General features: G+C 45.6%; 2 protein-coding genes across 2 annotated transcripts in view; both read right to left on the reverse strand.

Annotated features, from left to right (window-relative positions):
- Positions 1-920, reverse strand: part of DMRT3 (doublesex and mab-3 related transcription factor 3) — a 15,812-nt gene extending 14,892 nt beyond the window's left edge. Inside the window, exons 1-2 of the mRNA XM_011970192.1 lie at positions 854-920; positions 289-515 (exon numbers count right to left, since the gene is read on the reverse strand). Of these exons, the coding sequence (XP_011825582.1) occupies positions 289-515; positions 854-920 (294 nt within the window). The remainder of the gene's footprint in view (positions 1-288; positions 516-853) is intronic.
- A 6,798-nt stretch (positions 921-7,718) lies between these two features.
- The window catches only part of DMRT1 (doublesex and mab-3 related transcription factor 1), a 144,639-nt gene continuing 125,372 nt past the window's right edge, over positions 7,719-26,985 (reverse strand). The window contains exon 5 of the mRNA XM_011970127.1: positions 7,719-8,809. Coding sequence (XP_011825517.1) covers positions 8,655-8,809 — 155 coding nt within the window. The 3' untranslated portion in view covers positions 7,719-8,654. The remainder of the gene's footprint in view (positions 8,810-26,985) is intronic.

Consider the following 26,985-nt stretch of genomic DNA (forward strand, 5'->3'; position numbering starts at 1 on the left):
CCAACCCCGACGCGGGCCGCTGCCTTGGGCGCGCAGCCGGGTTGGCACGTCCTTCTTAGCGGAAGCGCTGCGGCGGCTGCAAAGAGCCGGCAAGAGCTCTGATTAAGGTCTGAGCCAGCTCTTCTGCAGCTCTCTCGCGCGCTGGCGGGACCCAACACCTCCTCCGCCGCCCTCCCCCAACCCCTCCTCCTTCCGACCGCCACCCCCACCCCTGGGGTCCCTGTCTCCTTGCACTCTCCGCCCCACGCCTTTATCCTTCTTTGCGCCCCTCGGGTGCCTGCACTTCACCTTCCTTGCCACCTGCAGCCAGGCCACTCTCGCGGGGGCGCTCACGGCCCCCTCCTCCAAGCCCTCTCCGCTACCCGAGCCCGCAGCGGGAGACTGCGGCGCTCCAGAACGCGGCGGTGCTAGCGGGGCGGAGAAGGGGAGGACCTGCGGGAGTGAGGGCGGGGGTGCCTGTAAGCGAGTGAGGTGGCCGCTCCCGTTCTCTCTCTTCTCCTCCCTCCAGTCCAGATCTGGCCGCGTTTTTCCGAGTCCAAGGCCGCTTTTATCCCGACATTTGGCCGCAGAAGCTCAGCTCCGGGAGAACTCGAACCTACTGGAGTGTTGCGGGTGCACCCCGGACCTGGGTGGAGTTTAGGATAGGGGAGTGGAGTACTGTTGGTTTAGGAAAGTTAGGTTCTTTTCGTAATTTCCTTTTAGAACGTATTTTTTTCTCTTTTGTTGCTTTAGAAGAAAATGGTTTTGGAGATCTGCAGGCCCAAGGATGACAACCCATTTTGCAGGCGAATTTTCCTTTTCTACCCTCCTATGTTTTAATATAAAACAGTATCCTGAAAGGTCAGGGACGTACGTGTTCCCGTAAAGGATTTGTTAAGCGCCGGGTATAAACTTTCAAGAGGCAGACGCAGAAGCCACATTAGCGCCCCCAAAGTTACCGATATCCTTTCCTCTCTCCCAGCAGCCACTGAAAGCAAACGGAGGTCTTGCGCCAGCCACTCAATTCAAATCCCCACGGATTCTGTGATTGAGTTATGGATATGGGATGGGGCCACTTTTTCACCTTCTTAACCCATAGACCCCAGTCATAGATGTCTTGAGGGAGAGGGTCCTTGCACAAGATGACAGCAGAAAACTTTGTTTAGATTATTTGCGTGTTACCATTCCCCCAGGAGTGGTGGGTTTGGCCTAGTGCAGGCCTATCGCTATATATGCACGAGGAAGGCCCTCCCCGCTCGCACCTCCCCCCTGGCCATTGGCAAACAAACAAAAACCAAAAAAAAAAAACAGGTGGATACACTGCAGGGCAGCACAATAGCTCTATGCGAAGCGGGGCAGTTCCAGAGCCTTCGTTGGATACGCTTCTGAGAGTGTGCACCAAGCTCATCTCCTGGTGGGGAATCGAATGCTAGATGAGAGCAGGCAAGTCCGCTGCAATGCCCGACCCCTCGTGGGCACAGAGGCCCTTGTCCCCTCGGGGAGGCCGCTTTTCTCTGTACTGCCCTGGAAGTAAGCAAGCAACCCGAAAATGTTCCTCTGGTGTTTGCTGTGAATTCAAGGGAAGCACCACCAGGCATTCTAGCAGCCAACCCTCTGCCTAGAAGGCTGATTCGCAGAGGAGAGGAGGGTGGAAAACCGAACCCAGTTGTGTGTTTCCCTTGAAGCCCTTAGCTGTTCCCGTTTCATACGCGTCCGGGAGGTGGGGATCGCGGAAGACTGACCTGGTGGAGTGTGGACAAGTAGCTCTAGCTATTCGAATGCTAACCTTGGGAGGCCATCCTCCAAAGCCGCGTGGGGTAGGGACCCCTCGGTCTTGCCCCTTCCGCCACCACTTTAATCCTTCCTCTAGTCTCAACCTTCTCTAGGAAAACAAGCCCTAAAACATAAATGGAAGGAATTTCGTCAGCTTTGGGGACGGGAGGCAGAGGTTGCCCCCAGCCCTGTATAGGTCCGAGGCTAGGAAGTGGGGAGCTGGACAGAAGTCATTTAACGTGCTGAGATATAGAGGGCCTCAAATGACACCTTATCTGAAAACTATTGCGCTGAAACCTCCGGATCTCTTGGAAATGTGGGGACCAACGACTTTTTTCAAAACCAAATTTCTTCCGATTTTCTTCAAATAGTCAGTGAAACGAGGAAGTATAAAGAACTTGAGCATGAGTAAATTTTTAAAAGGAAAGCAGAAGAGCTCTGCACCAGGTTTGTGGGGGCATTCTCACTACCAAGGCGACCCCTTTTCCCCCGTCGGTCACCTAGCCACCCTATCTCGTTGCCACTCAAACAGTCTGGCATTATTTGGTCCCGGGGGCCCGTTTCACTCTGGTGCACATCGGGGGCTGAGATCTAAATACTCATTTGATATAGTGCAGTAATCCTTTTCTCATATTTGATGGGAATGTTTTCCATATCCCAGTATTTGACAACATCTCCCTATAGGGACAGGTTTGTATTTATGTTGGTAAAATGTCCCCTGCCTCAAAGTCTATTGTAACCCAACACCTGACAACCCCGAGTCCCATTTCTGTTTGCAGAAAGGGTTTATTCAAGCACATAATGGGATCCCAGCAGAAAGCCTTTCAGAACAAGGGGCTATGGTAAACTTCACCACATGAACTCCGTTTCCAGGGCTATTAAGCTTTTAATTGGAAAATAGCAGAGGAAATTTCAAGGTGACTATAACGTGTTAGCAGTTAGTGCAGAGAAGAAAAGCCGAAGCGGGAATGAATGTAGAAAGCATATGGTCCAAATCACATTTAGGAGGAGCGGCCTGCTTCTACTAAGTCCCAGTAGCTTACACACTTATGGGAAAAATCATCAAAGAAATTGGAAAGGGAAGGGGGAGGATTACAAGTAAATGTAACCTCACTAGACTAGATCCATTGGTGCTCTCCTCTGGATGGTGTGCTCTCAAACCGCAATTAACTGAGTAGAATTGTGGCAGATAATCGTGGAAGAGGGGAAAATAATGTGCGTTTGTGGGTCTTTCTCGGCACACACAATCGCTGGGTGTCTGTATATGTAAAAGGTCAGGATGAAGGTGCCCTTGCTGAGAAACTGATACTCCAGATCTGGGAGTCCTGGTCGGTGCTCCTCATCCCAACTAATACTTAATCAAAACGACAGTTTCCGATTGTCCCGGATGTATAACGCTTCAGGAAATTCTCTGCTGGATTCTCATGGAAGGGGAGGTCAGGGTTCCTATTTTACTGTTTTCATCACGATCACGGTGGTATCAGTGCAGGCAGACACTGGAAGCCTGAGCATGAGGAACCACTGTGAAAGCAGGAAAACTTGCCCCCTCTCCCTGTGCGTGAACTTAACTACTCAGCTCTCACCCGGTCGGCTTCTCGACCTCGCTCTTCGGCCAGCTTCAAATTGAAAGGACTTGGGGGAAATGTCTAGCCAGGGGGTGGGGCATCCAGCAATCAATTTCTTTAGATGGCAATAGTGTCCTGGTTCTCCCTCAGCTGGTGGGGGACAGACTCATGCAAACCCCCCATGAGATACCCGAAGCCGCCCTCCGGGGTGAGGGGTGGAGAGCAGAGGCCACTGGGGGTCGGGGAGACGACTGAATCCGCATCGAGCGGCCCAGGACACTACTGAACATGGGGGATGGTCCTGGACTGTTGTCCCCACATAATTTTGGTAGGGGAAGAGACGGGTCGCAGTCTGAGGCCTGCTCCTGATCCCCAGGTGCCGAGGCCTTTGGGGACAAACAGGGAGAGCAGACGGCCTGTGACCTCACTGGCCCTAAGCCGACCGGGCAAGAGCAGCCAGGTCCTTCATGTTCTCGAACTCTCGAAGCCAGCAGCGGCTCACGTATAGGAGCCAGCGCTCTCCCCCTTGCGGATTCCTCAGACCCAACCTGGATACAAGACAGCGCCAGCCTTTTGTGGGGTTGAGGTGTCGCTACAGCACGGCTTCATCTGAGGGTCCACAGCCGCGACCTCAGCCCCGCGCTTTCGAAGTAACTGGAAAAGCGCGCGCCTGGGGCCCTCCCCGCTAGGCCGCGGTTTTTGGAGGCCTTGGGCGCAGCCCTCGTCCAGCTCCAGCCTCGCTCCCCTGTCGGTAGCTCCCGCAACGGACCCGACGCGGAGGAGTAGAAGGGCGTGAGTCCGGCGGGGGGCGTCGGCCACTTCCCCACACCATCTTGGAAGGGAGGGAGACGGGTCGCAGAGCCGGTCCACCCTAAATGCAAAGGAAAAAAACACGTCTCCACCAACGTAAAATGAGCAGCGCTGATGTTAAGTCTTAAGATAATCGTTACCCTGCGACTTTAAAACACAAGCGCTGAAAAAATAATTTTAGGTAATTTGAGCAACATTCAAGGGACAAGGAAAGTTTCTTTTCCCCAGAGCGTTTGCTCTCAGGGCTCTGGGGCACTTCTTCTTCGAGACAAGCCCCTTTTCCAGAAAACCTCACCAGCCTCCCGCCTCCTCCCTTGCCGTCCCCGAACAAAGCCCAGCCGCAGGGAAAGCAAGCGGATGTGCGCGCTTCTGGGAAAGCGTTCGGCTTCAGGGGTCCGAGAGTAATGAAGGGAAACGGCCAGCGCTGTCGGCACCCCAGGAACAGTGGGCTCGAACTTAGCCTGGAGGCCAGGCCGAGGCGCCCTGCGGAAACGCGGGAACTAAAAGTAGGGAAGTGCCCCACCCGGCCGAAAGTAGGCCCGGACCCTCTCCTCACTTTCCTGGCCCAGGAGCCTCAAGGGCGGGGCAACTTCCGGAGTGCTCGGGGCCCCGCCCCCCCCAGACACGCCCCGCTTTCCTCTCCCACCCCGGCCTCGCGGGCCGCGGCTTTCAACTGTGGAAAAGTTAGTTTGCTGGTTATTTGCACCGGGGCGGGGGCCTGGGGGAGCCGGCGAGGGGGAGGAACTTAAACAGGTGGTGGAGTAGAGGCGGGTCCGCGCTTCCGAGGGCAGGCGGGCGGGGGAGGGGCAAGGGGGCGACTTTTAAAGGTGAGAATCGCCAGCTGTTGGCGGTGCCCAGCTTCAAGGTCGCAGGGCCTCTAAGGCTGCGGATTTAAGGCCTCGTCCGCGTGTGCGCGGGGGGCGAAGGGAGAGCTAGGGCCCCACGCCAGTTTCCCGGACAAAATTCCCAGAGGGGCAGCGGCGCGCGGGCAGGCAGCCACGACCCTGACCCGCCCGGCGGACAGGGCCTAGCGGGGGAAGCCAAGGAATATCCTCTACTCCTCCACAGGCTGCCCTTACGGTTTCTCTGTAAAGCGCGACAAAGCGTTCTCAAAAGCGCCATTAATGCGACTCGGTGCAAAGCGTCAAAATGCGGTGCGATACACGTATACGTAGGAAGCCGGTTCAGCATTAAAGTTCAAGTGGAGCGGAGGAGGCTGCATTTTTAAATTTTTATTTTTTGAGACGGAGTCTCGCTTTGTCGCCCAGGCTTGAGTGCAGTGGCACGATGTCGACTCACTGCAATCTCCGCTTCCTGGGTTCAGATGATTCTTGTGCCTCAGCCTCCCGAGTAGCTGGGATTACAGGCGTGCACCACTACGCCTGGCTAATTTTTGTATTTTTAGTAGGCGCGGTTTCACCATTTTGACCAGGCTGGTCTCGAACTCCTGACTTCAAGTGATCCGCCCTCCTCAGCCTCCCAAGGTATTGGGATTACAGGCGTGAGCCACTGGCGACCGGCCGGGGGGCTGCATTTTTATGTGTGGGCGGGAGTCTTGTTTTCGCGAGAATCGAGGGAAACCGCAGTGCAGGCCAGGTGGGTCTGACTCCCACCCCTGTCCCCGATTGCGGTCTCAGAGCGTGGTTAACGGAGGGAGCCCCAGCTGTGGGTATGACGGTGGTTGTGGCAGCAAGAAGATGAGTGTCACCTAGGGCGTCCTGGGCCCCAACTCAGTGGCGCAGGGTCCGCAAGACACGAGGTGGACTATGAGCCAAGGGCCCCGGGGCGGCGGCGCGAACCCGGCAGGCCTGCTTGTTAAGGTGGGTTGTCGGTCCGAGGGTCAAGTCCGCTGGAAGCGGGGAGGGGTCACTGGCGCTCTCAGCCATTGCGGCAGTTGGAAGCGGCCTGGGGGAAAGCGTGTGCTCCCTTTGCTTCTAGCCCCTCGTGGAGTAGCGGCCGCTCACCAAGAGTTCAGGAGAATTAGGCCTGGCGCTCCTGCCTCGGTTTACCCACACCGTAGCAGCCAAACATCTGCAAAACTTGTCAAGGCTGTCTGGGCAATCCGCACAGTGCGCCGGACGAGCACACGATGCCTGCCACGCCCACACTTGTACACACGCGTTCTGTGCACTCTCAACACTGCACACACCATGGATCCCGCCCGCGAAAGGGGGCAGAGCTTTGGAAACTGACACCCCCTCGAATGTGTTTATTAAAATACGGTTAAAATCCAGCCGTCAAGATGCACTGTCTGCTCTACCTTGTGTTTAGAATTGGACATTCATAACGCAATCCCCCTAGGCCAGACCTTGGGCCTGTCTTGCACTCTCCTGGGTCAAGACTAACCACCCGAGGAAACCTGAGCGTCCCTCCAACCCACTACGCGTGGGAGGAAGGCTCCAGACCCCGCTTTTCTGGGGCTATTGGACAGAGGCCAGAAGCCGGGTCTTCCGGTCAGCTTGAGACCCTGCGTGGCCAGCGGAGGTCCAGGGCCCACCCCTTCCGCTGGGAGTGGCCCTTCCAGGCGACCCCGTGAGGCCGCTCGGATGCAGCACCAAACTCGACGTTAGGCGAGGCAGGTGGGCTTAGAAGGGCCTTTTCAAAAAGGGGGATGGCTGCCCATTGGACAGGCCTAGTTCCCAGGGTGCAGGCGGCCAGGATGCGCATTGCCTGCGCAGCCCACGCCAGCTTCGCGGAACCAAACCTGGCTCTCGGGGCTCACCAGAGGCCCAAAAGGTGCTCAGTCAAGGCTGAGAGCGCGCTGGCAGCCTACCTGGGCCTTGCCTAACTTTCCAGAAATGCAGGGGCACTGAAGGGGGCAGTACTGAGAGGGGCACTTTCCCACTGAGGAGGCGGGCGGAGCTTCTCCAACCACCCCGCGGGTCACAATCAGTGTGTTATCTGCGGAATGGCGGGAGCTGCATGACTCCGGGGATCCTCAAAAGCCAGACCTAAAGAAATAGAGGGGGCAGTGGGCAGGGGCCCGCGAAGACGCGGGCGAGCTGAGCGCAGGATCCTCATCTTCCAGGAGGCCACTAAGAACACCTTGGAGGTGACGACTCCGCGGCCCGGTTCCTTTCCCCGCGCGCCCGCAGCCTCCGCTGTAGCCGTCACAATAGCTACAGCTACAGCCGCCCGCCGAAGGGCACACGGCTGCAGTAGCAGCAGCCTGACAAGTGTGATAAAATGATCTTCCTTAACTAAACTCGTAAAGCACTGGGCAATAAAACTCAATCTTCTGTAAAATCCAATTAAGTCATTATCTGACTGATTGTATCTTTAATTGAAAACAGAAGTGACAGTAAATTTCTGTGATATATCAGGATCAATCGATACCGCTATACGATTCAGCCCCAAGAAGTGATTTATAATGTCAAACCTATATAGGTAACTCCACATTATTCTCTCTAAAACCACTGGTGGATGAAATTAAGAGTAAGTGCATTTAATAAAAAACAAGATGGTCAGGTTATTGATTACAACAGATGGGGGTGAAATCAAATAGATGTTTTCAAAGCACAGAGCGAAGAAAATACAAGTAATTTCTTTTTTCCTGTTTAATACCGCTCACCAAATATACACACAAGAAAATTCAGTCATCAATAACATTTTTATTTCAGGTACAGCTGCAACTAAGCAGAACAATGAATTTTTTTTAGACTACTTTCATTTCAGGATGGCTTCTGTTACATAACAAAGTACTGCATAGCAATTTTTAACAAAATAATGAACTCAAATCTGTAGTAACTTTTAAAGATGTACTTATTTCCAAATCAGATTACAACCTAAGGTTACAACAGTCTAAATTGCATCCATTTTTTTCCAGTAGTGGAAAGAATGTATGATGAACTAATTCTACACCACCACTCAGGAACTCTGCATCACTAAGGTCACTTTAAATTGCACTGTTTTCAAATTACACCCTTTACCAAAAACGCAGCAATTTTTTTTACAGGCTTTAATGTTTCTGATTATATTTCAGTTACGTTTTGGATTGGGAGGATGGGGTGGGGCTATTTCCAACAGCAACACACAATATATCCATTTAGCAGACTTCTAAAAAATCACTAATTTGCCTGCTCTTTTTTTCTCACCCATCAGGTAACTTGGCTAAATTTATATCTTTGCAAGTTTTTAAAAAATACTTAAAAAAAAACCCTAAGGCACCTAAGATTTCATTTTAAAACCAAAAGTAACATCTAATTATGACTCATTTAGAGGCACACAAATGGCTTCACTTGAATGAATTATCTTACTTCTTGAAAACTACATGAAACCAGTGTCATTTAAAAAATGAACACTTATTTAAACTCCGTGAGCAAAACACTGAAATCGTGTAGATGGTACTTACAGACCCTAAAGTATCACAAATGTGTTACAGCCCCTGGACTAAACTCTAAGGAATATAAATCAAACACGTTCTCAACAGTTAAGATAGTATGAGTCAATGCAAAATATTAACAAACCCCATGGAAAGTGGAATAAGCCTGTTACTCCAAGTGAACCGCCATCGGCAGCAGGCACTGCTCACTCGTCCTCCTCGATGACGGGAGTGACTGTGAAGCTGCTGGGCTCCGACGCAGGCTCACATTCGAGCACTGCCTTTGTGCTCTCGTTACTAATAGGAGAGCTGCTCGAGAGGGAAACCAAGCCAGAATCTTGACTGCTGGGCGGCGAGAATACTGGGAAGTGAGGGGAGAGAGAAAGGGAGAAGAGTACGTTAAAAGTGGCTGGTCTTTATACATTCAGTATTCAATTAGGTTACAACAAAGAAAGTGGCGCTCTCCATTTCTATTCTGAGTTGAAAGTGTTTTTATAGACAGTCATTAAAACCCCTAGCATTTCTTTAGAATAAAAAAATAGTATTCTACACAGTATACCTATTTAACGAAAGGAGTAAGCTAGATAGCAGAGTTCCAGTTTAACGTTCATTAAAAAAACAAAACAAGTCGGCTGCATCCTCTTTGGGAAACTATTTCCACCCTTCACCGGACTCCTCCCCTTTATGCAAAGGATGCTGATGAAACTTGTCAAGTGATCCATCTGACAAATTACCCCAAGCAAGACTCCACCCATGCATTTCCACCATGACAGGTAACCCACCCTACTTTTCCAAGATACAGCAGGTGAAGTTGATAGGCTATTAACGTTCCCATTATTTCTCATGGCATAACAGGACAAAGACGGGGGGAAGGGGATGTCAGCATACATAACTTTTAAAAAGTAAAAGGCAGTAAATGGGAGAGAAAATTTTTAGAAACACAAAAAAGTAAATAAATTACATCACACTAAAATAGAAGTCAGACACAAATTGTGAAAGCAAATCTATGAACATAAAACTCTACTGGAAAACTCACATTAAATATGAAGGATGCAAAAGTAATAATGTGTTAAGCAACTTTTGCAACCTTAGCAGCCACAGTAGATAAAAAACTTAAGCAAAAGGGTCTCTGACCTTCTTAACCTTAGCTGAGTTTAGATCCACCCCCAGAACTCCCTTCCTGCCTAGTGTGAATGTAATTAAGGGGAAGCTGCAGTGGTAATTTCTCTCCTCATTAACTTCCTGATTGGTTTCAGCCTCAGGATTCTGCCGGGCAGTAGTTTGTCACCAATTCCAAATGGCCAATCGTTAATACTAATGTTTGTGTAACTAACTGCCAGCATCTGCCACGGCTTCTTGTACAACAATAATGGTGAAAGGGTACATTAGTGCTCCTGTGTTAATTCAGCTTGTGTTCATCAATAGGGAAATCTATGATGTAATTAGCAAAATGCATTGGGAGCTGAGTGCTGAAGTCATTTGTAGAGAACTAAATCATAGTAGAAGCTGTACTGGGTCCTGATGTGTTTGCCATCAATACTTATTATGTTTGGAATTTAATAAGGTATATTACCATGCTGAAAAGAGACCTTTTTACAACTGAACACTATTTACGCTTGTTATGGGTTTGGAAAAGGTTTGCTGCAGCTAGTGGAACCACACAGAAATAAAAGAACAGAGCTGGGATTTAAGAAGCAGACCCTTAACCACTCCACTGGACCAAATTATTTCAGAAAGCCTCCTTCTTCCAGTGTGACATATGGGTAGACAGATAGACAAATGGATAGTTTTGTACCTCAATATCCAATAAGGAAAGAGATGATCTGAAAATTCAGTAAGTGAATAAATTTGAAAAACAATTTAGGCAATTTTCCTGACAAGCAGTTACTTTTTATATTGATCGATTTGTTTAGTCTTTAATAATTTAAATAAAAAGCAAAGGGTGAGTTTCTAAGCTTTAAAAGATAGGAAAATAAATTTTTTTTATTTTAAAGCGAGTCATTAAGTAGTATTTTAGAACAAAAAAGCATGCATATGCATATATAAATATAGCAACCAAAACTAGGAACCTAGGAAATCTGAAGCCTTCACCTTATTAAAGTTCATAAAAGTATCTTACTAAATTTGTATTGTTATATGCATTTAAATTCCCTGCAAATCCAAGGTGATTTATTAATTGTACACATGCACCTGGCTGTCATACATATATATACAGAGAAATGTTTTCCAAAGGCAGTAGACTGCTTTGAGATCTTGTTACTACACAGATCTGGAGAGCTGACTAAGAGCTTCCTGGAGCGTCTGTGAGTTAATGTCCCCATCCCCACCCCCAACCAGTGACAGAAGTTTCTCTGTATAGAAGCTATGGGGAATAACAGTAAACATTGCTGACTACTACCTGTATGCCACACACATACTTCAGTGAGGTATTTCACCCTCAAACCATTCACTGAGAGAATTACTCTCCCTGTTTAACATAGGGATCCTGTGCAAGCTGTCAAGGGCAGCGCTGTACTGGTTAGTCTGACTCTGGCATGCTCTGGCCCCTGCACCAACCTTCTCCTGGGCACACATTTCGGAACTGCCCGCTGAACCTTCCCAATCCCTGTGTGAGTTTAAGGAGGCAAAGCAACGGACCTTTGCCAAGCTGATGCACAGGCTGTAAAGGAATAGGTATGTGTTCTCCCAACATGTTCAGAGCCCTGGGCCTGTTTCCAGTTAGCAGCTGACTGGGAGATGCTCTCTCCTCATTTAGCCAACTTGGGACTAAAAAGGGGAGGAGTGAAAATTTTGCAAAAGAAAGGAATTTGACAATATCCCCCTTTTGCTCTAACCTACCTTATGAATATTTTCTTAGAAAATATTCTTGCGAGTGGGGCCACAAAGCATGCAGAATGTTCCCTGCATGGACTAGGGGGGCTCCAAGCATACTTTTAAAGCATGACTGCACTCTAGAGAACATGTAAAACTCACCCTGTTTTGAAAAACAGCTGTATTTTTACAGTGTTTCTCCACTCAAAATTTAAACCCATGTTATTTTTATGTTTGTTCAAGGCTTAGCATTGTTTTGAAAAAATAAGCTGTTGAAGTTAGAGACAGTATCTGTTTACCTCATTTTTGTAGAGCACCTCACAGAGTTCTAAGTATACGAAAAGATTTAGTGTGTTTTTCCTTAGTGACTAATGTCCAAAATCACTTTTACTACCATCCTTAAAGATCGTCCCTCAAAGGTACCTTCTCCATTTTAATGCAGTTTCCTTAAACCTTTGGAAGGAGAAGGATAATAGTTGACTATTGTAAATTATTTTATACCAATTAAAAATTCAAAAATCAAAATGATGCTTTTCGCTCTCTGATTCTAAGGGGCCCTACACAGGGCTAATTTCAACTCAAAAGTCTTGTCTTAGGTCATTTTGTAAAAATGCTAACTCCTAGCGTCACAGTGGCACTGTGGGAGAACAGATAGTATTGCTAGCACTAGAAATTGGTTCAATCTTTCTGGACAGCAATCTAGTGACATGTAATAAGAACCATAAAGCTGTTCAGCCCCTCTGACCTGGTAATTCCACTCTGGGGAATAACCCCAAAGAAAGAAAGAATAATTGACCCTGAGATGCTCAACACACCATCAGTGAAGATGTTAGTGACTAGCAATGCTCTTGTGCTTGGGGAAGGGAGGTGGGGCCAGCTGCATTGGGGTTGGGGGCAGGAAGCATTCACAGGCAATAAACAATTAAGGATTATACTACCCTATAATCATTGATAGCCTCCCAACATTTACAGAAATGGAAGAAATTACTTCTGCACACCACAGCAGAGACTGAAAAGGAAGGAAAAGAAAAAAAGGAAAACTTGCCAATCTGATATTTTGTCGTGTAATGAAAGGTGGGTAAACCTCCAAGGCTGACCCTTGTCTGAACCAGCAAATCTAGTATCTGTTTTCTCTCAAGAAGCCTATTTGTCTACAGAAGCTACTGGGATGTTCTTTTATGATGATTTAAAAATAAACAGAAAACCTTACACAGGATCATTCTTACCAATGAGGGGAAAAAACACTTCAAGATGATTTTGATGCCCTCTAACCACGAGTATTCTTTTTGAAAAATATTTATACTGTCAAAAAAGAAAACCTTCTTTAAAAAAAAAAAAAAAAAAAAAACACTGAGCGCTAAATCTTTTGACATTGCAAAGACCCCTGACTTTTAACTTGAATGATCTGTTGGAAGTCAATGGACCGAAACGAGTAATTCTCTTCCAGTGATGTGAGAAAACAGGATATTCATGCTTTAAAAACATTTTTCCTTCCTCTATATGTTAAATACTATTGAACTCCTAAGGAACCATTTTCAAATAAAATACAAGTGGCATTTTTCAGTTGTTAGCAACTCTTCATCTAGATCCTGACTGCCAAGGCAGACAAAATTGCTGGCCTCTTCAGTTTCCTAGAGTTTGTAGGCATAAGAAAGAATCTGATGAAAAGCTGATGAAAATTTCTTAAACAACAAATTCTTCCACTTCATGACAATCATAGTGTTTGGAAATAAAATCATGTGCAATCAATACCACTTAGCATATATTTAATGTTTCACAATAGAACTCTTTTCCAGAGTGGAACTGCTGCCCTTCTCACTAACATTTAAAATAATTAGGATTATCTTAGCTGTCCGAAGCTTGGCAGGTTCAGTTTGTACTTTCAAATAGCATTAATTCTTGGCACTCAGAACAAGGGATAAAAGGTAAAGATATGAATGGAGATCTTTATTCCACCTGATCTATCATGGATTAGCTCATTCTTTTCCAGTTCATGCCTGCACTCTAGTTAAGAAGAAGGCTGAGCTGTAACTGATGTAATTAGAAACCACAAGCTGAGAAAAAAATAGCCCTTTGGTAATCTCCTCCATTTACCATAAATTTACTAAAAAAAAGTAATGATCTTTGAAACAAATATGTTTTTCCCCCAAGTGCAATTAAAGAGTAGTGATGAGAGAGTGGAGTATAGGACTGTGTTTTCCGTAACACCATATCTTAGTTATCAGCTTTAAAATCGAATATCGGTTTTGAAGGGGGCTAGCTCTGCACTTTGCATACTGTAGAGAGAACTGGCCAATCACTGTGAATGAAAGATCCTATAGATGGAATCAGGTAAATTATCAGTGCTTCCTCTTTGATACAACTATCACAACCTTTGCAAGCACTGGGAAATAGCATACTTTAAAAACTAGGTGAACTTAATAGAAAGTACATATTTATGCAACATTACCTCTTTCCCTCTAAATTTCATGTAAAACATAAGGTACACACAATTCACAAAATAATAATAGAACAATTTTTTAACTCTCAAAAGGAACAGAAGCCAAGCAAGCATCCTTCTGCAGCACGTCAGAGGTTGGGGGAGCACTGGCCTGGGAGTCTGAGAACCTGGGCTCACAGTCTGGTCCTACTGTAGCTGCAGATTAGTTTCCCTGCTGCTTGTGAAACTAAGTGATAATGCACCCATCAAACTTACTCCCTTCCCCACTTACAGAGTTCAACTGATAAGCAAAGGGAAGAAGCCTTTTTTGTTTATATTAACATGGTATACAAAAAGGGAAGAGAAAGCAGGGGCGCATTCAGCCTTATACCCCACCAGGGACTCAAGCAAAATCAGCTCAGGGCCAGGCGTTCCTTCTCCAATGCCACCTCCACCCCACCCAGGCCCTCCTGGACCAGAGCATGGCAGCCGGTGGGTCCCCAGTGCCACCTCCACCCCACCCCAGCCCACCCCTGGACCACACAGCATGGCAGCTGATAGATGGGTCCCCACATCCCCTGCTTGTTTCATAGAGGAGGTCACCGCAAGCAACTCGCATCTCAAAGCCATGAATAATCAACATGTCCATGGCAGCAGCCCCACCCTGATAGGGGCCCAGCACCCTTTGAAGTACCTCCTCTCCCCTCACTCCTCGCCTTCCAAAAAACCCTTCTTGCGTGTCAGCAATGGTGATGCTCCAGACTGCTCCCTTGCCCCCAAACTCAGTCAGTTGTGGCAACTTTCCTTCCACTGACATCTCTTCCTAAACCCCCTCAGAGGTGAGCAAGTGTGCACACGAGGGGCTGACTCACTTTTACTGACTCGGTTGCCTACTCCCATCCAGGGGTGCCACATTTGGTGATATACGCAATCTAAACAGCCAAAGTCACTCTAAAACCATGTTTTAACCAAAATATATTAAGTCTTAACACCTAATCATTGGGTGGCTTTTAATTCCCTTTAGTAACAAGATTCTGCAGTAAACCCACAGACCGTCGGACTCTTCGCTCCCCTCTCTTCTCCAGTAAAATGAACACGACCTAGACTTTTAAGAAAACTCCTCTTGTACCCGTGAAATTGTTTAAGCATCCTGTGCCCTAGGTTCCCCATCTGTGAAAACGGGGTAGTAACAGATAGTTGTGAAGATTACTGGAGTAATGTTTACTCAATAAATACTAGTTTCCTTAATTCCTCTGTCAGCTATCTAAATCTCCATGTCTTCATGTGAGAAGATTCTTGCTTTTGGACGCACCAGAATCCTATCAGGATGTAGTGCAAGGTCTGTTTACTCCAGGTCACACATACATGTTGCCTTTTTGAGAGAACCAGGAATACATGTTTACTATGTAACAGCCAGAGCGTCACATTCCAAGAGGCAAAACAACTTATTCCTCACTTGAACGGGTCCTTTGTTAACATCAGCTCTGCCTTTTTCAATCTTTTTGAGGAGGGAGGTGAGAAGATGGCTGGCATCAAATCAAACACTTTTAACTTGAATGATCTGTTGGAAGTCAATGGACCGAAACGAGTAATTCTCTTCCAGTGATGTGAGAAAACAGGATATTCATGCTTTAAAAACATTTTTCCTTCCTCTATATGTTAAATACTATTGAACTCCTAAGGAACCATTTTCAAATAAAATACAAGTGGCATTTTTCAGTTGTTAGCAACTCTTCATCTAGATCCTGACTGCCAAGGCAGACAAAATTGCTGGCCTCTTCAGTTTCCTAGAGTTTGTAGGCATAAGAAAGAATCTGATGAAAAGCTGATGAAAATTTCTTAAACAACAAATTCTTCCACTTCATGACAATCATAGTGTTTGGAAATAAAATCATGTGCAATCAATACCACTTAGCATATATTTAATGTTTCACAATAGAACTCTTTTCCAGAGTGGAACTGCTGCCCTTCTCACTAACATTTAAAATAATTAGGATTATCTTAGCTGTCCGAAGCTTGGCAGGTTCAGTTTGTACTTTCAAATAGCATTAATTCTTGGCACTCAGAACAAGGGATAAAAGGTAAAGATATGAATGGAGATCTTTATTCCACCTGATCTATCATGGATTAGCTCATTCTTTTCCAGTTCATGCCTGCACTCTAGTTAAGAAGAAGGCTGAGCTGTAACTGATGTAATTAGAAACCACAAGCTGAGAAAAAAATAGCCCTTTGGTAATCTCCTCCATTTACCATAAATTTACTAAAAAAAAGTAATGATCTTTGAAACAAATATGTTTTTCCCCCAAGTGCAATTAAAGAGTAGTGATGAGAGAGTGGAGTATAGGACTGTGTTTTCCGTAACACCATATCTTAGTTATCAGCTTTAAAATCGAATATCGGTTTTGAAGGGGGCTAGCTCTGCACTTTGCATACTGTAGAGAGAACTGGCCAATCACTGTGAATGAAAGATCCTATAGATGGAATCAGGTAAATTATCAGTGCTTCCTCTTTGATACAACTATCACAACCTTTGCAAGCACTGGGAAATAGCATACTTTAAAAACTAGGTGAACTTAATAGAAAGTACATATTTATGCAACATTACCTCTTTCCCTCTAAATTTCATGTAAAACATAAGGTACACACAATTCACAAAATAATAATAAAACAATTTTTTAACTCTCAAAAGGAACAGAAGCCAAGCAAGCATCCTTCTGCAGCACGTCAGAGGTTGGGGGAGCACTGGCCTGGGAGTCTGAGAACCTGGGCTCACAGTCTGGTCCTACTGTAGCTGCAGATTAGTTTCCCTGCTGCTTGTGAAACTAAGTGATAATGCACCCATCAAACTTACTCCCTTCCCCACTTACAGAGTTCAACTGATAAGCAAAGGGAAGAAGCCTTTTTTGTTTATATTAACATGGTATACAAAAAGGGAAGAGAAAGCAGGGGCGCATTCAGCCTTATACCCCACCAGGGACTCAAGCAAAATCAGCTCAGGGCCAGGCGTTCCTTCTCCAATGCCGCCTCCACCCCACCCAGGCCCTCCTGGACCAGAGCATGGCAGCCGGTGGGTCCCCAGTGCCACCTCCACCCCACCCCAGCCCACCCCTGGACCACACAGCATGGCAGCTGATAGATGGGTCCCCACATCCCCTGCTTGTTTCATAGAGGAGGTCACCGCAAGCAACTCGCATCTCAAAGCCATGAATAATCAACATGTCCATGGCAGCAGCCCCACCCTGATAGGGGCCCAGCACCCTTTGAAGTACCTCCTCTCCCCTCACTCCTCGCCTTCCAAAAAACCCTTCTTGCGTGTCAGCAATGGTGATGCTCCAGACTGCTCCCTTGCCCCCAAACTCAGTCAGTTGTGGCAACTTTCCTTCCACTGACATCTCTTCCTAAACCCCCTCAGAGGTGAGCAAGCGTGCACACGAGGGGCTGACTCACTTTTACTGACTCGGTTGCCTACTCCCATCCAGGGGTGCCACATTTGGTGATATACGCAATCTAAACAGCCAAAGTCACTCTAAAACCATGTTTTAACCAAAATATATTAAGTCTTAACACCTAATCATTGGGTGGCTTTTAATTCCCTTTAGTAACAAGATTCTGCAGTAAACCCACAGACCGTCGGACTCTTCGCTCCCCTCTCTTCTCCAGTAAAATGAACACGACCTAGACTTTTAAGAAAACTCCTCTTGTACCCGTGAAATTGTTTAAGCATCCTGTGCCCTAGGTTCCCCATCTGTGAAAACGGGGTAGTAACAGATAGTTGTGAAGATTACTGGAGTAATGTTTACTCAATAAATACTAGTTTCCTTAATTCCTCTGTCAGCTATCTAAATCTCCATGTCTTCATGTGAGAAGATTCTTGCTTTTGGACGCACCAGAATCCTATCAGGATGTAGTGCAAGGTCTGTTTACTCCAGGTCACACATACATGTTGCCTTTTTGAGAGAACCAGGAATACATGTTTACTATGTAACAGCCAGAGCGTCACATTCCAAGAGGCAAAACAACTTATTCCTCACTTGAACGGGTCCTTTGTTAACATCAGCTCTGCCTTTTTCAATCTTTTTGAGGAGGGAGGTGAGAAGATGGCTGGCATCAAATCAAACACCAGAGTGTGTGTGAACATGCTTTATAAACCAAACAGAAAATAGCGTTATTATCCCATGATCAAGCAAACCATCCCTTCAGACTAGCATTTGGAGGAAGGAAGAATCTGTGGTTTTTGAGCCTAAGTTTGTCATAAAAGTTGGGAACTCTGGGAAGTACAAGGCACAAGTGTCAATGTTTCCAAAGAAGTACAGGTCTCATCTGTTCCTAATCTACAGTTACTGGGTTCCTGGAGCCCTGTCAGAACGAGGCTTGGTTCTGAGGAGAGGAGATCAAAGAGTTACCCCGTGTGTGGGTTTACTGCAGGATGTTGTTAGTAAAGGGAATTGAAACGAGGCATCCCAGAAACTGTCCCTCGGTCAGAATGCAACAGAGCAGAGGGGTCAGGTGTGTGGGCTCCGGAGGCAGGCTGTCTTACTACCTGAAGACCCTGGACAGGTCCCTTGACGTCTCCATGTCTCTGCTTCCTCATGTGTAAAATGGGGATAGAGTAGAGCACTTAGGAGGGTTCTGCACAAGGCGTGGGGCCCTATTAAGTACTACGTTCCCTCCTGTGGTCACCCACACGTGTGGCGCGGTGACAACCACATCTCAGCACCTGATGCTGTCTGAACCTGAGCCCTGTACCTAGCGTCGCTTCTCAGCACTGCTCCCCCAATCCGCTTCCCTTGTCTACACCTGCCTCACCCCACCCTACTTCATCTTTCTTGAGCTTGAAGGGGCAGCAGTCAGAAATGCAGGCTCCCTTCTGGGAGACTGTTTTCCCACCACACTCTGCACTCTCGGCAGGAGGGCTGAGGGAGGCCTGCTTCTGGCTGGCTCCTCTCACTTAGGAGGACCTGTCAGGCTGGGCGAAGCCAGGAGCAGCCACCGTCTGAGAACTGTCCAGAAAGACCAGGAGCTCTGCCATCGACACTGGCACCTCAATAAACACCCTGTGCCTCAGTTTCCTCAACTGTAAAAGAAGGTAATAAATATCTCACAAAGTGGCTTTGAGGATCAGGGAGACAAAACAGTTGGTAAACCCTAAGGGTCTATACATTTGTTACTCATTTTCTCTGTCCCCTCTCCTCTGGCAGAAGCCTTTACTCTTCTCTAGGAAAGAACTGTGAGTGTCTGTACTCCATTGTAAATTAACAGGATTTTTATTAAACATTGGTTGAGAAAGGAAAAAAAGTGACAACACACCCAAACACCTCTGAATGTTCTTGGACAAGTTTCAATTCTGACATAAGGGAGAGTCAATGATTGCTTTCTTCATCCCTCTATACATACCAAAAGACTGAAAGTTAAGATGAATTCCAAACTAAAACCTGAGCCTATTGTTTGTGCTTTTCATGGCATCATGTATAGGCCTTCAGTAACACTTAACCATTCCTGAGAGGCTGGGCCAACAGGCAAGCCGACTCCACTGAATCCGGCTAGGGCAGAGAGCCAGGAGAACCACCTGGAGACAGAGACACAAAGTCCACAAGGTAAAAGACAAACCTCGGGAAAATGGAAAGTGAGCTGAGACTGTCTACCATCCATTGTCCAGCACAGTGCAGAGCACATAGTGGGTGTTTAATAATGGATACATGAGTGAGAAAAACGATGGAATTTAGCCTTCACAAGACACACTAAACCACGAAACAGGACTAACCCATGCACGCACTGGCAAAGACAGTCTCAAATCTAAAACCAGTTTAAGGTGGCCGGGTGTGGTAGGTCACACCTGTAATCGTAGCACTTTGGGAGGCCAAGGCAGGCGGATCACCCGAAGTCAGGAGTTCAAGACCAGCCTGGCCAACATGGCGAGATCCCATCTCTACTAGAAATACAAAAATTAGCCAGGCTGGCCAGGCGCGGTGGCTCACATCTGTAATCCCAGCACTTTGGGAGACCAAGGCAGGCAGATCACGAGGTCAGGAGATGGAGACCATCCTGACAAACACGGTGAACAGAGCAAGACTCCATCTCCAAAAATAAAAATAAAAATATTCTGACACTTTGCAATTAAGTGGATATGAAAGTTCCTAAAGCCATTTCTCAAGTAGAATTTGTATAGAATTTGCAGCTTATAATTTGAAAATAAACATTGTGGCCCAAATGATATGCTAGTAGCACGGTAGATAGAGGATTGCATACAGCAAATTATTTTCTCTTTACTACTAGGAGACTCATATTCTTCAAAAAGCAAATATTAATACTATTTATGGTGAATGTTACATGTAAGACACAAAACTTCAAAGTTGGCTTATCACACTATGCCAACTATTTCCTTGTTTCTTTCTAACTATAACCAGCACTAATGAAAATTTAAGATTACTACATTATTAATATATTCGTCGTTTTTTTTTTTTCTTCTTTTTTTAAAGACAGAGTCTTGCTCTGTCCCCCAAACTGGAATGCAGTGGTATGATTTCTGATCACTACAACCTCTGCCTGCCGGGTTCAAGCGGTTCTCATGCCTCAGCCTCCCAGGTAGCTAGGATTACAGGCACCCACCACCACATCTGGCTAATTTTTGTGTTTTTAGTAGAGCCAGGGTTTCGCCATGTTGGTCAGCCTGGTCTCGAACTCCTGACCTCAGGTGATCCACCAGCTTCGGCCTCCCAAAATGCCGGGATTACAGGCGTGAGCCACTGCCCCCAGCCCAATATTTTCTTATAAAATAGAATAAGGAAGCAAATACCAGGACACATCTAAATAGAATATATGTCAATTGAAAAACAATCAAGGTTGAACATTTTAGGCATTTTCAGACAGAAGAATACATGCCTACTCAAAGTTGCACATGTTATTTTACCGCCTAAATACAACACGGCCATCATGGATGATAAGGTAAGTTCAGATTACAGAAGCAAGTGCACACTGTTTAGGAATGGCTCACATTAAGGGTGAAGAGAAATAAGAAAGTAACAGCACAGACTGTGTATGCTTTTCTGAAAGAATATTTCTATACACTGCATAAGACTCCAATTGCTAAAATTCTTTAATATATGTATTTCTTAAAACATTTTTGTGGTTTAAATACCTTCTGTCCAATTAGCCCCAAGAAAGGACTTTAACCCTAAAGAGGTTTAGTCTCTAGGCAACATGAGGCATTCAGGAAGTGTTACTGTTACTGTGCCGCCTTCTCTCCAGGTGTTTATGATATTTTTAATTGTCTCAGGACAGGTGAGCTCATGTTCATGTTTCCACAGATATTTTAGTCTGCCTTCAAGAAAAGATGTTCCATTGGATATGGACATAAAGATGGCAACGATCAACACTGGGGACTACTGGCGGGAGGCAAGGGTTGAAAAATTAACTGTTGGGTGCTATGCTCAGTACCTAGGTGACAGGATCACTCATACCCCAAGCCTCAGCTTCATGCAATATGCTGAGGTAACAACCTGCACATGAACCCCCTGAATGTAAAATAAAAATTAAAGGGAAAACAAAAAAGTTTTCCTTTTTCTCCCTAGTTGCAGCCCACCTGAAGCCAAACTTAATTGCAGCCTTTCTTAAGGGGCTTCTCAGAACCACCACCTATGGTCTCTGGGTGAGATGATCCCAGAAAGGGTCTATTGGTACTGGGTCAACAGAGCAAGGCTCTGAACTTAAGAAAGGCTGGCAGTTATTTACCAAAGCATGAGACAAATTTTTATTTAATTCTTTCTTCCCCTGGTCAATGAATTGGTTTCTTCCTGCGTCTGGGTTTTTTAACTTTTAAATTTTTTATTGTAATAAAATACACATAGCACAAAATTCATCATTTCACCATTTAAAAATTGTCTGTATGGCCTTTTAAATTTTGGGTGTTTTTTTTGTTGTTGTTGTGGGTTTTTTTGTTTTGTTTTGTTTTGTTTTTTTTGAGACAGGGTCTTGCTCTGTCTCCCAGGCTGGAGTGCAGTGGCTTAGTCATAACTCACTGCAGCCTCAAACTTCTGGGCTCAAGTGATCCTCCTGCCTCAGCTTCCCAGAGTGCTGGGATTACTGGCATGAGCCACCACAACTGGCCCTTAACCATTGTTAAGTGTAGTGTTCAGTGAAGTATATGCATTTGAAGTACATTCACAACCACTGCCACCATCCATCTCCAAAACTTCTTCATCTTCCCAAACTGAAATTCTGTACCCATTAAACAATAACTGTCCATCCTCTTCTCCCCTCAACTCCTGGCAACCACCATTCTACTTTCTGGCTCCATGATTTTGACTACTGTAGGTACCTCATATAAATGGACTCATACAATATTTGTCCTTTTGTGTCTGGCTTATTTTACTTAGCATAACCTTCTCAAGTTTCATCCATGTTGTAGAATACATCAGAATTTCCTTCCTTTTAAAGACTAAATAACATTCCATTGTATGAGTATACACCATTTTGTTTATCCATGCATGTATTAATGGTCATTTGGGTTGCATCCACCTTTGAATAATGCTGATATGAACATGGGTGTATAAATATCTCTTTGAGACCCTGCTTTCAATTCTTTGGGGTATTTACCCAGATCAGAACTGCTGGACCATATGGTAATTCCATGTTTCATTTTTTGAGAACTGCCATGTGGGTTTCCACAACAGCTGTATTATTTCACATCCCCACTGGTAATGCACAAGGGTTCCAACTTCCCCACATCTCAGCAACACTTATTTTCTGTTCACTGATTTTTTTTTTTTTTAATGACAGCCATCATAATGGGTGTGAAATGCAGGATTTAGGTTTCTGCTGCTCCATTTTTTTTTGAAACAGGGTTTCATACCCGTAGCCCAGCTGGAGTGCAGTGGCACTATCACGGCTCACTGCGCCTCAACTTCACAGGCTCAGGTGATCCTCCCACCTCAGCCTCCCCGGTAGCTGAGAATACAGGCATGCACTATCATGCCTAGCTAAGTTTTTGCAATTTTAGTAGAGGCAGGGTTTTGCCATGTTGCCCAGGCTGGTCTTGAACTCAAGTCACCCACCTGCCTCGGCCTCCCAAAGTGCTGGGATTACAGGCGTGAACCACCATACCAGCCAAGTTTTTTGCCTCTTTCATAATAATCTTTTCCTTCCTTTCCTTCTTCCTGCTCTCCCTTAGCCGTGACCTACCGTCCTGTCTCTATTTCATTACACAGTAATGCTGGCAAAGTGGCTACGGTCAAACTCCCAGAAAACTTTCCCCATGCTCACGTGTAACCTGCTGGTCACCAATGCCAGCGGTCTGCCCTGCTCTTTCCTGCCCTCTCTCAGGAGCACTGGACAGGTGCCCATGCCCTACCCTCTCCCTCCTCCCCAGTCCTCAGGCCACACTACTCTCCTTTCTCCAGGCCCTCCCCACTCCACTGACCACCTCTTCTCTAATCCAACCCTGAGCACTGACATTCTCCAACTGCTGAACTGGGTTCTCTTTTGTCACAGAGGGCTTTAAATATCACATCCTTGCAAATGACTTCACAGTGTATACCTCTTTCCCTGACTTCTCACTGAGCACTATGTCTGTATTTGAAATAGCTAACGAACGGTCGGGCGCAGTGGCTCATGCCTGTAATCCCAGCACTTTGGGAGGCCGAGGCAGCCAGATCATGAGGTCAGGAGTTCGAGACCAGCCTGGTGAACATGGTGAAACCCCGTCTCTACTAAAAATATAAAAATTATCTGGGCGTGGTGGCACGTGCCTGTAATCCCAGCTACTCAGGAGGCTGAGGCAGGAGAATCGCTTGAAACTGGGAGGCAGAGGTCACAGTGAGCCGAGATCGTACTACTATTGCACTCCAGTTTGGCGATAGAGTGAGACTCAAAAAAAAAAAGCCCAAACAACAACAAAAAAATGAAACAAAAAAATCCTGAACCTACCAACTTCTCTTCCTCCAACAACAAACCTGATCCTCCCTCATCTCTTGGGTCTTGAGCTCACCCTCTTCTCTAGCCAGCTCAGACTCAAAGCTTAGACTACCCCACCTGCCTCCCACATCTAAGTAGCTGCTACATCCTGCTCTCTTGAACTCTGCCATATCCCTCCTTTCCAATGACCCTATCCCACCACACCCTCATCTGAATTCTGGCCCTCATCCCCTTGCACCTTCTCTGCTAGCATCTAGTGCCCTATCCAGTCCCTTCTCTCTCTGCTTCACTTTACCCTGGTGGCCATTATGCTTCCAAAAGCATGTCTCTGACATCTTTCCTAAATAAACACCTTTGGTGGTTTCTGCAAAGGTCCAAGCTCCCTGGCCTGGCATCTGAAGAGCAACCTGATTCTCCACTTCTCGCCTGTGCTTAAGCCACATCCTAGCCTCTCTCCTGCTCCAGATGCCTGCACAGACCTCTAAGGTCCCCTGCCTTTGACACTGAGTTCATGCCAGTCCCAGACTCTCCCCAATCTCCACAGCTTAACACTCAACTCAAATGCCAACCTCCTCCAATCCCTCTAAACAGAAACAACCCCCACTTCTCTAATGCCCACAGTGCTGTACCTTTCTTGTGCCACTATCACTTTCACTCTCATTATGGAACTAATGACTCCCCTACAGACCAGAGGAAGGACCATGTTATGGTTCTATCTTTAAAGCCCTTTGGTGGCCACTAGCAAAAAGACTTACATGTGGCCAGCACTCAACAAATAGTAGTTGATGAATAAATGAAAGATCATTCTCCTGAGACAAGGCCAGCCAATCTGTTTCCTAGACCAATCGTGATCAGCACACTAGGTAAGTATGCACGGAAAGAATGGTGGAGAGGCAGCTCTGGCAAGAGAGAAGAGATGATTGCTGGCCCCACATCAAGGAAGGGACAAGGAAAACTAAGAAGCAGCTGCGACAGCAGTGGAGAGGGAGTACAACAACAGAAGCGGCAACAAACCCAAAACCTCAAGAATGGGTCAGCTTCCTGCAGGAGAGAGAAGAAGCCACTTGATAAACCTTCCTGTCATCAAAGGTTGGGGGTCGGGGCCTCTGACAACTTCAAGAAAAGATTTTCATCATTTAGAAAATTCATGTATGTGAAACAGATCATTTCTCAATGACGGCGAGTTAATGAGGCATCCCAAATCTACCCTTAAACTCAGTCCTTGGATGGGTATAACTAAACTCCAGACGCTAACAGAAATATCAGAATGACTAAAGCTAGAAGACCAAAAAGATACACAGACTTTTTTTTTTCTCCATAATAAAGGAGGCTTATTAAAGCTACTATCTTAAAGAAATAGATAAGGGGTAGCCATCAGATACGTTTTAGATGGATCATTATCATTATTAATTGACCAAAAATGTAAACACGATAAGAAAGCTTGACTCCACATATATAAAATTCTTCATCCAACAATGAACAAATCCGCATTCTTCACAGGCACACACAAAGCATTTATGCAAAATAACCATGTACCAGTCCACAAAGAAAGTCTCTACAAATTTCAAAGATGTGTATCTTTCAAAACCTTTGAAGTCTTAGAGATTTAAGTCTATAGGCTATGACAATATTTCCTAAGGAAAAAAACCCTTTCAGCTTTAAAAAATGATCAACAAAAAAAAGAATATACATTTCACTGACTCTGGCTAACCAACACACCAACATTTGGTCACAATATAATTAATTTCACCCTTAATGTTACTGTTGAAAATATTTAAATGCCCAGGCACTGACTCCAACCCACACACTCCTCCCTGATCCCACATTCCGAGTAGATCATCAGGTATTTTCACACTTGGTTCATCTTCAGTGAAGACTGTAATTAAATCTTTAATTTGAAAAAAAGAGTGAAAGTCCAGCACTCACTGCATTATTGGCTGGCTTCGAAGCTCAGGGCAGAGAGCAGTCAAATAACAAATGGCGACCTCAGGTCTTTCAAGAGTAAGTAATCTACTAATTTCAGAAATTACCAGCTCATCTCAAAAGTGACCAATTTACACGTAAAAATGCTTTCCGCTGTTAGGCGCAAGCTTCCTGGGAATCAGAAATGTTACTTCAATTGCACAAACTCTCAGGTTTATGGGCTGCCTGGCCTTTTGATTACACCATAATTTAAAAAGTATAAATTTTAGAACATGTTTTATTTCATGTCCAAGATGTTGGAAGAGGCCTCTTTGGGAGCCGAGTACTCCAAGGAAAACAATAACTACTGTTAGTCCCTTTCTTAATCTACCTCCACAACTAGCTAAAACTCAAGCATAAAAGAAGGCAGTGTGGTGCTAATTTGGTTACTTAATTCACAGAATATTTACTGAGCATCTGTTCTGTGCCCAGCACTGTTCTAGATACAGGGGATATGGCTGTGAATAAAACAAGGCTCTGTTCTCAGAAGAAAAACACCTGTAATCAGACATACCTGGGATTACATTCTGGCTGGGTCACTTACTAGTTATGAGACCCTGGGCAATCATTTAACAGCTCTGAGCCTCAATTCCTCATCTATTAAAGGAGAACAACAATGTTAAAGGCTGTGGTGATTTTAAAAAATATACATAGCATAGCAAGCTCCTTAGCTCAAAACAGGCATTGAATGGACACTGGCCCCCTCCCTTCCCGTAATAAGAGAGCAGGTAATCAGCAAATGCTTCAAACTGGCACCAGGGACTACCTGAAACAGAATCAGAAGAAGGTACTATTTTTTTTTCTATTATGTGTTTGCCTGGTCCTCTGCATCTTCCTCACATCTGTGCTTCTTTTCTGTTCTTAGGTACCCTGTGCCCCTTGGTCCACTCCCAGGATCTTGTTTCTGTCAAATTACAACTTATATCCTCCCTCAATCTGCTCCAGAACAGTTCTATTCTTTGAGTATATTGCTTGGGAGCTCCTCAAAGAAAAGCATTCAATTAAACTAATTCACTCAAGAGGTACATGCAAGCTCCATGCTGCCAAGCCTCTTGTTGATATTTTCATTTTAAACAGGAAGCTTCTAGACATTGCAGAGATGTCATCTTTGGGGGCAGGGCAAATGGCTAAAGTGTCATCTATACCATTCAGTATACAGAATACACTGCTAGGTAAGTGGATAAATCAAGTTTTATTTTTACTACATCAAATTTTCATAATTTACAGAAAAGACGCATTCTTGCTGATCAAGGTTACTGTCTATGTCTGGTCTGTGTTTCCAGCTTACCAGAGGCTCAGCCTTTCAAAGTGTTTTACCAGTGAACTAATCTCAAAATCATCATCAGTTTCTCTTTAACTCTGCCTTCCAGGAGCTTAACTGGAATGGAGTCCTTACAGCCAAACAGAAATGACTGCTATTTAAAGAAAAATACATA

The sequence above is a fragment of the Mandrillus leucophaeus genome, unplaced genomic scaffold (genome assembly GCF_000951045.1).
Source record: "Mandrillus leucophaeus isolate KB7577 unplaced genomic scaffold, Mleu.le_1.0 Scaffold93, whole genome shotgun sequence".
NCBI classification, from domain to species: Eukaryota; Metazoa; Chordata; class Mammalia; order Primates; family Cercopithecidae; genus Mandrillus; species Mandrillus leucophaeus.